Raw genomic sequence first — 11907 nt, 5'->3', positions numbered from 1 at the left:
CGGTGTCCTGCCATATACCCGCTTAGTCCCTGGGCCGCAGTACAAACACATTCCCTCCTATTTGTTCCAAACTTCCTGAGCCCAACACAACACATCCCCCAAGTACATCCTAGAAACACCACCTAGAGAGCCCCTGATAAGGTCACAACCGTTTGTAGTTTTATTAAATGCGCGGGAACAAATAGAAACTGGTTAATTGTATAACTTAGAATATTAACCAATTACGCAATTGTGATAGCTGTGCACCAAAAAATTTCTTTGTACCTCTGTAACCTTACATATCCTGTATGCATCGGACTATAAAAAGCGGGCACATGCATCATTCGGGCCCTCTTATATGTTGTAGAACGGAGGGACCAAGTTCGAACTTGCATTAAAGATCCTTGCCGCTTGGCTTTGACTCTGGACTCTGGTGGTCTTCTTTGGGGAACAAACGGTCTGGGCATAACAAGGGGTCATGCTGTCAAGGCAAAGCCTCTGGACCCAGCACCTTGTAAAGGCTTTGATGAGAGGAGCTCCAGCTTTTGCTCAGGGCCTTCGGCCCCACCACCCAGGAATGCAGGTGCTCAGAGCCTGTGGCCAGGCTGCCTGAAGAGCGTGCCACAGTTCTGGAGTGGGAGCAGGGGGACAGAGCTTTGGGTAGAGGAGGGTCACCTGGAGAGCTGGAATGCCAGGGGAGTTGGTGGCGCCCCTGGCTCCTGGGGGCCAGGCTGGCTCCACACCTCTTGGGCCTGAGCCTGGGCAGGGTCTGGAGTGCACATAGCCCCCAGGCAGGGAGAGGGCAGTGACAGGACCGAGCCACTCTTCTGTCCCAAAGCTGCCCCCAAGGGGTGTCAGCAACCCCAACCCACTGACCTACTTTGGGACCACAGGCCCATCTAGTGCAAATGAGGTCCAGACAGGAGAAATGCTTTACTCAACAGCCACAGAGGCTGACATAACCTATGTGACATAGGGTCAGGGTGGGCCTGAGGGATGAGCCAGGTGGTGGGTGGGCGACACACCAGGTCCCCTCCTGGCCTCTGCCCCACCCAGCCCTCTCCTGCACAGCTACCAGAAGAACAGACCAGCCCCAGCAGGGAGAGTGTGGTCAGGTGCAGAGGAGGGCAGGGGCCCGGATCCTGGCCCAGAAACACTCTAAAACAGAATCCAATCCTGAGATGATCCAGATCAAACAGAAACTTGATGGAAATAGTAGAGTCTGAAAATGATGCACTCTACACACACATATACAAGACACACACACATATGAATCCATGCACACACGAATCCACACACACGCACACGAATCCACGCACACACGGCACACCCCACTCATGCTCTCAGTCTCCGGTTACACACCCACACCCACACCCCCCCACCCCTGTATTCAGACACCCTCTATGGCCCACCTCCCACCCAGCAGAGCGCCACAGCCTGGTGTCAGGGACTCAGTGCCGACTGCTGACGTGAAGGGTGTAGAAAGCCCAGGGCTCAGGGACGTAGATGACACCCGGGTACTTCTTCCTGAGAACAGGGTCATTCCACAGCCAGGCGACCCAGAGCGCCACAAGCAAAAGGGTCAGTGTGAAGGAGGAGAAGAGGAAAAGGCCGTTGCTGTCCAGGAAGAGGCGCTTGCGCTTCTGGTGCAGGACGAGCGCCAGCATGGCAAAGAAGGTGAAGATGAAGAGGATGAAGATCTGGCCCTCGGTGACCAGGTACCTGGAAAGGCCAGGGGTGGAGTGAGGCAGCTGCTGTGGCAACCCCATCCCTCCCTGCGCGTCGGAGCCAGGCTGCCCTCCGGGCAGGCAGGAGAGTCCTCTGACGCCAGGGCTCAGTGAACCCTGCCGCTCTAAGCCACAGCCCACGGGCAGCATACTGATGGAGCTGGTATAGTTACTGTGTTTTAGATGTTGATTTTGTTGCCAATATTTAAATAACAGAAAGCTACAAATGTATATTTCTGGCTTCTCTGGTCACATTAAGTTTGTATTTCCACACAACAAAAACTGACTAGAGGAGAAGGCAACAAACAATTGCCAGGACAACAGCAGCTATCCCCGCGGCAGGATGCCGGGGTGAGAAGCAGCAGGAAGCGCTCCCCTAACATCTTTCCCGCTCACTGTAGCTGCCGCCCATTCTTTGTAACCCCCAGAGAGCACACGGATGAGCCCCAGCGGGCCATCTCAGCCACACAGGGGACAGGCCGGGGAGACGGTCTAGAGCTGGCCCAGGAAAGGAGGCCCTTTTCATTTTGAGGGAGGCCTCCCATTAAAGAAGGGCCCAGTCCTGCCCCCACCCTGTCCTTCCCATGATACCCACAATCCCAGGGTGACCTGTCTCCAGGGCAGAAGTGACAGAGGAGGGCTAGAGACTGGCTGAGGCTGGAGTCCTCTGCGATGGGAAGAAGAGAGAGTCAGAGGGAACAAAGACCCCAGGCCAGGTGCCCCTACGCCATTAAACCCCCCAGTCTGTCTTTGGCCTCACCATAGTGCTTTACATTTGACAAAGCCCCTCTCTGTCCTCAGCATCCTCATCATCTGAGAGGTAGACAGGCAGGTACCATCATTCCCATTTCACAGAGGTGGAAACCGCAGCCCACCACAGGGCTTGGTGTCGGAGGTGGGTTGTACCGGCCCCAGGGCAACACTGGGGTTCTTGAGATGGGGCACACAGCGAGAGGGGCTTGAGGATGGAGAGAGATTGTGCAACTTCACCCTCTCCTCCCACCTCCCTGCCATACCCAGGCCTGGGCTTCATGGAAACAAAGAGGCCACCACAGGGCATTGTCACAGTCCCCACTAGACACAAGAGGAAGCAGGGGCTCAGAGAGGGCCAGTCTCCCTGGGGCCACACAACAGGTCCATGGACAAGTGCAGAATTTTGCTGCCGTGGCTCACTCAGTGCCCCTGCCTCTGCCCTCATGCTGATGTCTACTCACCAGTAGTACAGGCCACTGGGCGCCACCAGGAGCAAGGCAGGCCCTGGCATCCATCTCTCAGCTTTAGAGGCAGTAAAGCAGCCGCTGAAGTACGTGAAGAGGATGAGGAAGAAGGGGATGTACCTACGACAGGAAGGCCAGTGCCTTAGAGGCCTGCTCAGCAGTCCCCATCCCCAACACCTCTGCACCCGCTCCCACGGGGTCCCACGGAGTGCCACGTCATGGTTTACAAAATGCCTAGCCTGGGTGAGAGGCGCTCCTCTCCACCCGACCTTGCTTGTGCTGGGCGTCAAAGATGGGACAGAAACAGAAACGGGAATGCAAGGCACGTGTGAGTCAGAGGCCCACAGGCATCCATACGGCCCCGGGCACTTCACTCACTCTGTGGTGGTGGGGGGTGTCTGGGGGGTTGTCTGTCTCATGCACCGCAGATGCCAGCAGCCCAGCCCCACACTAGCCTGGAGACAGAGGCACCTCCCAGGCTAAGGATGGAGGTCCACATGTTAAAAAAGAGAACAGCACCTGCGGGGGCCTCTTGGTGAAGCGCTGCACCCACACTCAGCACACAGCCCCACCCCCACCTCAGACACCTTAACCCAAAATACCACCCTCTCCCCTCTCCACACACTGGCTCCCTTTCTCCCACCTGTGCTGACTTGCACCAGTATACCCGCCTGCCTCTTCTCACCCACACCCGCTTCCTGCTGGGGCTCCAGCTCTGTTTCTAGCCCCTCCACCCTTTCCCAACTTTCTGTGGGAAGAGGCTCTGGCAAAGGACAGGGAAACATGGCAGGAGGCCTGTCCGGGGACCCTGGACCAGCTGAGCCAGGAGGATTGACATCGCAGAGCCCGAAACAACCTGGAAACACCTGTGCAAGGTGCATGTGCCATGAGCACCAACTCAGGAGTGAGCCGGGTCCAGGGCTGGCCCTCACCTCCCAGCTGTGCTGCAGCCCTCGGAGCCCTCCTCCCGCTGGCCTCAGCTTCTCCTGGCTAAGATGGGAGGCTGGAACAGATGATGCCTCCCAGCCTGGGCCCGGGATCTCCTGAGGCTGAGGCCACATTTCTGAGGTCTCCCCTGACTCAGGGGCGGGGTAGGTAGGAAAAGGTGTCCCCCTGGGAGTTCTGAAGAGGGGAGAGCGCAAACAGCACGCCCCTCCCCAGCCTGATCCAGCTGACTTCCTGCAGCTTCCTCCACTCCCAAAGAGCAGGCCCGACACCGGTGGGGGCCCCTGGCTCCGCCCCCACCCTCCACATTACCATCTGGGGGTTGTTTATCAGGGACGTGTCCTCCTCCCCCACCCTCAGGGCTCAGGCTTGTTGAGGGAGGACCAAAGCTGCTCGCTGCCCTCTGCTGGCCACTGAGGGCACTGAGGGCTGGGCGGGGGCAGCGATGCTGGCGGGAAGCTGGGGCCCCGAGCCTGGGACAGCTGTTGGGTCTCCCGGGCAACCTCGGGGACAACCTCACCGGAGGTTGAGCTCACAGCGCCTTTACAGGGGATGAGACTCAACACATGGAGACCTGTGGTCCAGACAGCCTTACTCAGTGTGTCCCTGAGGCCAGTGACAGAGCTAGCTGGTGGTCGGGGCCCCTGGGATAGACAGATGGGCCCATCACTCACCACATGCAGTGACCCAGGTACTCATCATAATAGTAGAGCAGCTCAAAGGAGTCGATCTGAGGGAGGCACGGGCAGGGCAGAGTTGGGGGGATGTCGATGTCAGTCCAGGGAGGTGCTGGTGCCCCAAGCATCCCCTCTGACCACGCTTCTCCCAGTCCCAGGCCTCCCCCACTGCCTTATTCCCTACCCGGGGCCTTGCCCTCTGTTACAGGGGCCCAGGTGGGAGCCAGTCTGTGCACCACTTCCTAAGAACACTTGAGCATCCTAGCTTGGCGTAGGCGACGGTGCCCTCACCTAGCAGAATGCCTTTGGTGGAAGGACAGGTGCAGCGAGGGGTGGGGGCTATTTCTTCAGCCTCCCAGGACAGACTGTGCCTCTAGGGCTTACAGGCAGGGAGCAGGAGGTGGCCTCACCAGCGTCTCCGGCTTGAGATTCTTGATGATGGGGTTCTCACGGACAGATAGGTGGTGCTGGTAGCCACTGAAGAGCAGGCGATGGTTGACAGAGTCGCCCACCAGGTGGATGCTGGCACCCATGATGAAGATGATGATGCTCACGTAGGTGACAGAGCGTGGCAGGGTGCGGGGGGACCGCTCGATGAGCTGGGGTTCAGAGTGGGGTTGACAGCATGACCTCACCTCCGTCACAGTATGTGACACCCTCTACTTCTCCCCTCACACCCAGGGTAGGATGGATGCTTCCAGCTGGAATGTCACTCCAAAAAGTGGCTGGTCCCTTTAGCAGGCCAGCCCAGCCTCCAGATCCTCCCGTGACCCCTATGAACCCAGGAGGGACTGGGGAGCAGCACCGCCCCCTCCCACAACTTTACCCAGGGAGGAAAAAGACCAGAGGGCCCAACTCCTTTCCCAAGGTCACACATGAGCTCCAGCATGGAGGGGACAGCCCAGCCTTCAATGCAGGAGTCCAGGCTCAGGCCCAGCCCTCCCACTGTCCCTGGTTGTGTCCTTGGGTGGCTGGCCCAGCCTGCTGAAGGCACCTTCTGATTTCTGAATGGTCCCCGCAAACATGAAGAAAATGTCAGGGATGGGGCAGGTGCTTCTGAAATGCCACTGTTGAACTGAAAACATACCGGGGTTCTGAGATTATACCCCTCCTACTTTTGGAGATTTGAAATATCTTTCTCCAATACAAAATGATGGTGATAGTAAATGGAGATACAGGCTGAGCATCCCTTATCTGAAATGTTTCAGATTTTGGATTTTGGAATATTTGCATATACACAATGAGATATCTTGGGAATGCACATGCAAGTCTAAACATGAAACTCATTTGTTTCATTTTTCTTTGAGACAGGTCTCACTCTGTCACTCAGGCTGGAGTATAGTGGCTCAAGAGATCCTCCCACCTCAGCCCCTAGAGTAGCTGGGACTACTCTGTGCACCACTGTGCCCAGCTAATTTTTAAATTTTTTGTAGAGACAGGGTCTCACTATGTTGCCCAGGCTGGTCTCAAACTCCTGGCCTCAAGCGATCCTCCTGCATCAGCCTCCCAAAGTATTGAGATTATAGGTGTGAGCCATCATGCCTGGAAAAATTCATTTATATTTCATATATACCTTACACATACAGCCTGAAGGTAATTTTATGTAACACTTTAAATAATTTTGCACATGAAACAAAGTTTATGTTAAGTACTTATGTGTAGAATTTTCTCTTTTTTTGAGACGGAGTCTCGCTCGGTCGCCCAGGCTGGAGTGCAGTGGTGGAATCTTGGCTCACTGCAACCTCTACCTCCTGAATTCAAGTGATTCTCCTGCCTCAGACTCCCAAGTAGCTGGGACTACAGGCGCACACCACTGCGCCTGGCTAACTTTTTTGTATTTTTAATGGAGATGAGGTTTCACCATGGTGGCCAGGCTGGTCTCAAACTCCTGACCTCAAGTGATCTGCCTGCCTTGGGCTCCCAAAGTACTGGGATTACAGGCATGAGCCACTGTGCTGGCCCTAAGTTTTTTGTATTTTTTTCTTTTTCTTTTTTTTGAGATGGAGTCTCGCTCTCTTGCCCAGGCTGGAGTGCAATGGCATAATCTTGGCTGAGAATCAAGCGATTCTCCTGATTCTCCTGCGTCAGCCTCCCGAGTAGCTGGGACTACAGGTGCCTGCCAGTATGCCCGGCTACTTTTTTTTTTGTATTTTTAGTAGAGATGCAGTTTCACCATGTTGGCCAGGATGGTCTCAAACTCCTGACATCTGGTGATCCGCCCACCTCAGCCTCCCAAAGTGCTGGAATTACAGGTGTGAGCCACTGTGCCCAGTCAGTTTTTTGTATTTTTAATGGAGATGGGGGTTTCACCATGTTGGCCAGGCTAGTCTTGAACTCCTGACCTCAAGTGATCCGCCCACCTCAGCCTCCCAAAATGCTGGGATTACAGGCTCAAGCCACTGCGCCCGGCTGAGTTTTCTACTTGTAGTATCATGCCAGTGCTTAAAAAGTTTCAGACTCCTTTGGAGCATTTCAGATTTCAGATTTTTGGATTAGGGATGCTCAACCTATCTATAGTAGTTTTAAAGCCCTTATTGGCAAAGTGCAAAGCCAGCAGTTCCTGCTTGTGCTCCCAGTGACATCTCAGGGCTCTCCAGGGTGGAGGACGGAGTTCAGCTGCTGCTGCTGCCTCTCCTGCCACCTGGCTTCTTCCTCTCTTCCCAGTGGGTCCCTGACCTCTCCCTGGACCCCCAGTCACTCCTACCTCAGCCTCCCCAAATGTTTTATGGTTTCCCAAGCACGGCCTTGTCTTCAGGTCCTTCCACCTGAACACCTCTCTGCTTCCCCCGCTGGCACGCCAGACTGACGGCTCAAATCAAAAGCCCTTCCTTGGGGGCGTATTTTCCATCCCTCCCAGCAGCCAGCAGCTCCGCCTCCCCCGGGACCCAGGCCCTGGACATGCTGCTCTGCTACAGCCTTCACCCCCCAGCAGCAGGCAGGAGCATGCTTGAGTCAGGACACAGGGCCTAGCATCACCTTCCTGCCAGGTGTGCAAAGAATGGGGATGACGGGGGGGGGGGGGGAACCTGGGACAGTACCTTGAGCAAGAGAAAGGGCGTGATGACATTGTAGGCCATGTGGAAGTAGTCCCCAACACTGGGCTTGTTGAGTGGAAACCATTCGAGAGGAGAATCCAGCTGTGGCGAGAATAGAAGATGGGCTCACCTGGGCAAGAGCCCAGCATGGCCTCTCAGGCTCACGGGAGCTGTCCCTAATGGCCGGCCACGCCCCACCCCTTTCACCCCCCACCCCAATCTGTACACTTAATTCTTTCTGTGATTGCTGGACCTTCTTGGCAGCCCTGGGACAAAGGTTTATCAAGACAGGAAAGCTGAGTCCCAGAGGAGGTAACGGACTTGTCCCCAGACACACAGCAGATGCAATTCCAGGCAAGGCCTGACCCCGTGCCCCTCACCCAGCAGATACCAAATAAATGACCCTGATACCAGCTTGGGAGTTGGTAGGCTTCTCAGGGACTCTGTTCTGACACCAACTTGCTGGGGGACGCTGGGCTAATCCTTCCCTTCCCCGGTCCTCGGTTTCCCCATCTATAACACAAGAGAGGTGGCCCAGAGGGCCTACTTGGACCCTTTGGGTTCTGGCACTCCAAGATCAGTCTCCTGACTGCTAGGCCCTGGTGTGGAGGGACTGCTTCCAAACCAGGTTCAAAGTACACATTAGGAGACAAAGTAGAAAATACGAATGCTCTCGCTACAAAGTGGCTTCAACTCTTCCTTCCCTACCTTCCCAGAGAGACGAAGGCAGGCCAGGGGCAGTTCATCCCTCTGGAATGCTCTCTCTTCTGAGCCCTGGCCTTGTGCAGGCCAGCATGAAAGCCCCTATGCAGGGTCAAAGCATTTCACAACCCCCAGACTGTACTCCTCGTCTCTGTGGATTGAAAACACACGTAATGCCCACAAGTTTCAAGGAAGGATTTAGATGGTTATCTCTTTTAACACAGAAATGCCATATTGGATAAACTAAACCTGCAGAAATAAAACTCACAGAATGCAGCAATCTCAGTCTCTGTCTCCCTCTCTCTCTCACTCAGTGTGCATGTGTGTATCTCTTTACCTACATCATATATATACTTGCTAAAATATTCTGTGATAGCAAAATACCAGAAGTAGGTTGACTCTTCAATCAAACAGGACCAGTGGAATCCCTGATAGTACTTCTAAACCACGGAAGGTTAAGTAGCCATGAACAGAAATGACACTTTGTATGTACTGACATGGAGAGAGATCTATAATATATTCTGTTTTTTTCTTATTTATTTATTTTTTATTGAGAGGAGGTCTCCCTATGTTGACCAGGCTGGTCACAAACTCCTGGGCTCAAGTGATCCTCCCACCTCGACCTCCCAAAGTGCTGGGATTATAGGTGTCAGGCACCAAGCCCCATTAATTTTTAAATGATTTGTAAAAGCAGGGTCTTGCTATGTTGCCAGGGCTGGCCTCAAGTGATCCTCCTGCCTTGACCTCCCAAAGTGCTGGAATTACATGTGTAAGCCACCATGCCCCACCATATGATATATTCTAAAGGAAAACAAGCAGGTTGCAAAATAAAGTATAAAGCAAAATCTCATCATGGTTAGAAGGGAAAAGGATGTATATAAGTGTTTGTATGAACAGAGAAAAGAGTGAAAGGGGTGTTCCCCAAACTGTCAGCAGTGGGACAGGAACGGGGTAGGGAGAGTCTAAGACTTCTTTATGTTACAACTATGTTCCATCTATGACATATTACTTTTATAACTTGTAAATGTTTCTGTTTTTAGTTATTACAAATTTGCAACTATTATGCATACATTTGAAAATCTCTAGCTTATATATGAGCTTTTCAAATGTCTACTCTCCAGCAAGTCCTACTTAGGGTTGCAGTGGTCACAGTAGCTCCGAGCAGGACAGGGGAAGTGATTTGCCCAACAGGAGACCCTGTTATGCCAGTAGAAGCTGGGTCCTAGTGAGTGAGGGGAGCCACGAGCCCACTCCAGGCCTCATCTCTCCCTCTCCCTAGAGCACCAGTTTGATGGGCAGCTTCTTTGGTCCCTGGTATGTGGTTCCTTCATGCTAGAAGAGGGTTCAGAGCAGCCAGTCCAACCAGTCTTCTTGGATAGGAGAGAAATGAAGCCCAGGACAGTGACTTCCCCTAGGTCACCCACAAACTCAACCAGATGCCCCAACTCTTGGCTCAATTCCTCTTATTTTTCCACATTTAAAAGGCAACCTTCAAAGAGTCTGCAGGAAGGAGAACCAGCACCCACCATCACTCCCTGACAGCACTGCCAGGACAGCTTTTCTTTACGCCTATCAAGTCTTTGATCCCAGGTAGACAAGCTCGTTATTGACTTGCAATTAGTCAGCCTGCATGTCATTTAGGAACCTTTTTTCTCCTTAAATATTCCAGGTTGCTCTGTAGTATCCATAATTTCTGCTTAATGGCCAGGAAACATTCTCTATAATGGACATAGCAAAACTGATTTACCCAGTCCCTAATGCTGGACACTCAAGTCACTTCTAAGGTTTGGCTAATATAAACACCACTGCAATGAACATCTTCGAGTTAGAGGATGCTGCTGTCTTCTTGCTGATTATCTGTCTTGCTGCTGCTTCTTGCTGCTGTCTGTCTTGGTGATTTGGTTCAACCTGGTTCACCTGCTTCCAGACACAGGCCAGAGGGGGTTACAGTATTACAGTATGATTGTTCAGGACCACCAGTTCCTCCACAAGAATCGGGGCACAGTATGACTCTTCAGGCCCCCCCACTTGCTGGCAGTTGCCTGATGGGCCAAGTCATAGAGTTAAGGATATGAAGGCATCCAGGCCTATATCCTTATGGGCAGATTCTCGGAAGGGTATTACTGGGTCAGCAGGGATGAATATATTAGGATTCTGGATATTTATATGACAGATAATTCAACCTCGTCAGGAAGGGGCTCTGGGGCCAGGATGCCTGGGCAGATGCTGGCCTCTGCGCTTGCCTTGAGCCAGTTACTTATTCTCTCTCTCCTCAAGTTTCCTCATCTATAAAATTGAGATTAGCAATAGTGTTGATATGAGAATTAAATAAACTGAAACACATCAAGAGCTTAGAACAGAATAAGCATTCGATGTTTAGCCACTATTCTAACTTTGCTGTAATTATTAGTCATTCAATAAAAATGCATTGAACACTTATTGTGTTAGGCACTATTCTAAGTACTAATCTTGCTAAGTTGTTACTTATGAATTACTACTGCTTTCCAAAAAGGCTTTGCTTTTTGTTTGTTTTGTTTTTTGAGACAGGGTCTCACTGAGTCACCCGGGCTGGAGTGCAGTGGTATGATCACGGCTCACTGCAGCCTCGACTTCCCAAGCTCGGGAGATCTTCCCAGCTCAGCCCTGAGTAGCTGGGACTACAGGTGCACATCACCACACCCAGCTAATTTACATATCTTTTGTAGAGACGGGGTCTCACTATATTGCCCTGACTGGTCTCAAACTCCTGGGCTCCAGTGATCTTCTCGTCTCAGCTTCCCAAAGTGCTAGGATTATAATCATGAGCCACCATGCCCGGCCCCAAAAGGGCTTTGCTAATTGGCATGATCACTAGACGTTACAAAGTGCCAGTTTCCGCACTGGATATCGTTATTTTTACACTTGAATTTGCTGAGTGACCTTCGAAAAGTCACTTCCCCTTTATCTTCCAGTAAACTGAGAGAATAGGCCCGGATGCCTTCATATCTTTTGGCTCTATGACTGTGGCCCCTCAGGCAACTACCAGCAAGTTGGGTGGGAGGGGTCTGGGGGCCATGAATAGTCACACTGTGCCCCCACTACCAAATAATGACTTGATACCTGGTAATACCTCACTCAATTTTCTTCACGTTCATCTATTTATTATCTATCATCTATCAATTATCTATCTATCTATCTATCTATCTATCTATCTATCTATCTATCATCCATCCTCCCACTACAAGCAAGGGGCACTGGTGCCCTCCCAGCATTAATCTCTTCTGTGGAGGCCACCACTGGATACTAAAAGATGAAGCAGCCTTGGAGGGCAGGGAATGGTTTCACTGGATGGCATTAAAAATTACCCATGGCGGCCGGGCGCGGTGGCTCAAGCCTGTAATCCTAGCACTCTGGGAGGCCGAGATGGGTGGATCACGAGGTCAGGAGATCGAGACCATCCTGGCTAACACGGTGAAACAAAAAACAAATAACTAGCCGGGCGAGGTGGCGGGCACCTGTAGTCCCAGCTACTCAGGAGGCTGAGGCAGGAGAATGGCGTAAACCTGGGAGGCGGAGCTTGCAGCGAGCTGAGATCCAGCCACTGCACTCCAGCCTGGGTGACAGAGCGAGACTCCGTCTCAAAAAA

At 52.6% G+C, this 11907-nt stretch overlaps 1 protein-coding gene across 2 annotated transcripts in view; it reads right to left on the bottom strand.

The window, feature by feature from the left end:
* Positions 1-374: 374 nt before the first annotated feature.
* CLN6 (CLN6 transmembrane ER protein) overlaps positions 375-11907 on the bottom strand; it is a 22163-nt gene continuing 10630 nt past the window's right edge. The window contains exons 3-7 of one of the 2 annotated variants that reach the window (XM_017851079.1): positions 7584-7682; positions 4956-5144; positions 4543-4598; positions 2921-3043; positions 375-1701 (exon numbers count right to left, since the gene is read on the bottom strand). In XM_017851079.1, coding sequence (XP_017706568.1) covers positions 1431-1701; positions 2921-3043; positions 4543-4598; positions 4956-5144; positions 7584-7682 — 738 coding nt within the window. In that variant the 3' untranslated portion in view covers positions 375-1430. The remainder of the gene's footprint in view (positions 1702-2920; positions 3044-4542; positions 4599-4955; positions 5145-7583; positions 7683-11907) is intronic. The other variant, XM_017851078.1, reaches the window with a different exon arrangement.

The sequence above is a fragment of the Rhinopithecus bieti genome, unplaced genomic scaffold, assembly GCF_001698545.2.
Source record: "Rhinopithecus bieti isolate Rb0 unplaced genomic scaffold, ASM169854v2 scaffold_31548, whole genome shotgun sequence".
Taxonomy (NCBI): domain Eukaryota; kingdom Metazoa; phylum Chordata; class Mammalia; order Primates; family Cercopithecidae; genus Rhinopithecus; species Rhinopithecus bieti.
The sequence above is the reverse complement of the archived record's forward strand: the minus strand, read 5'-3'. Positions and strand labels throughout refer to the sequence as shown.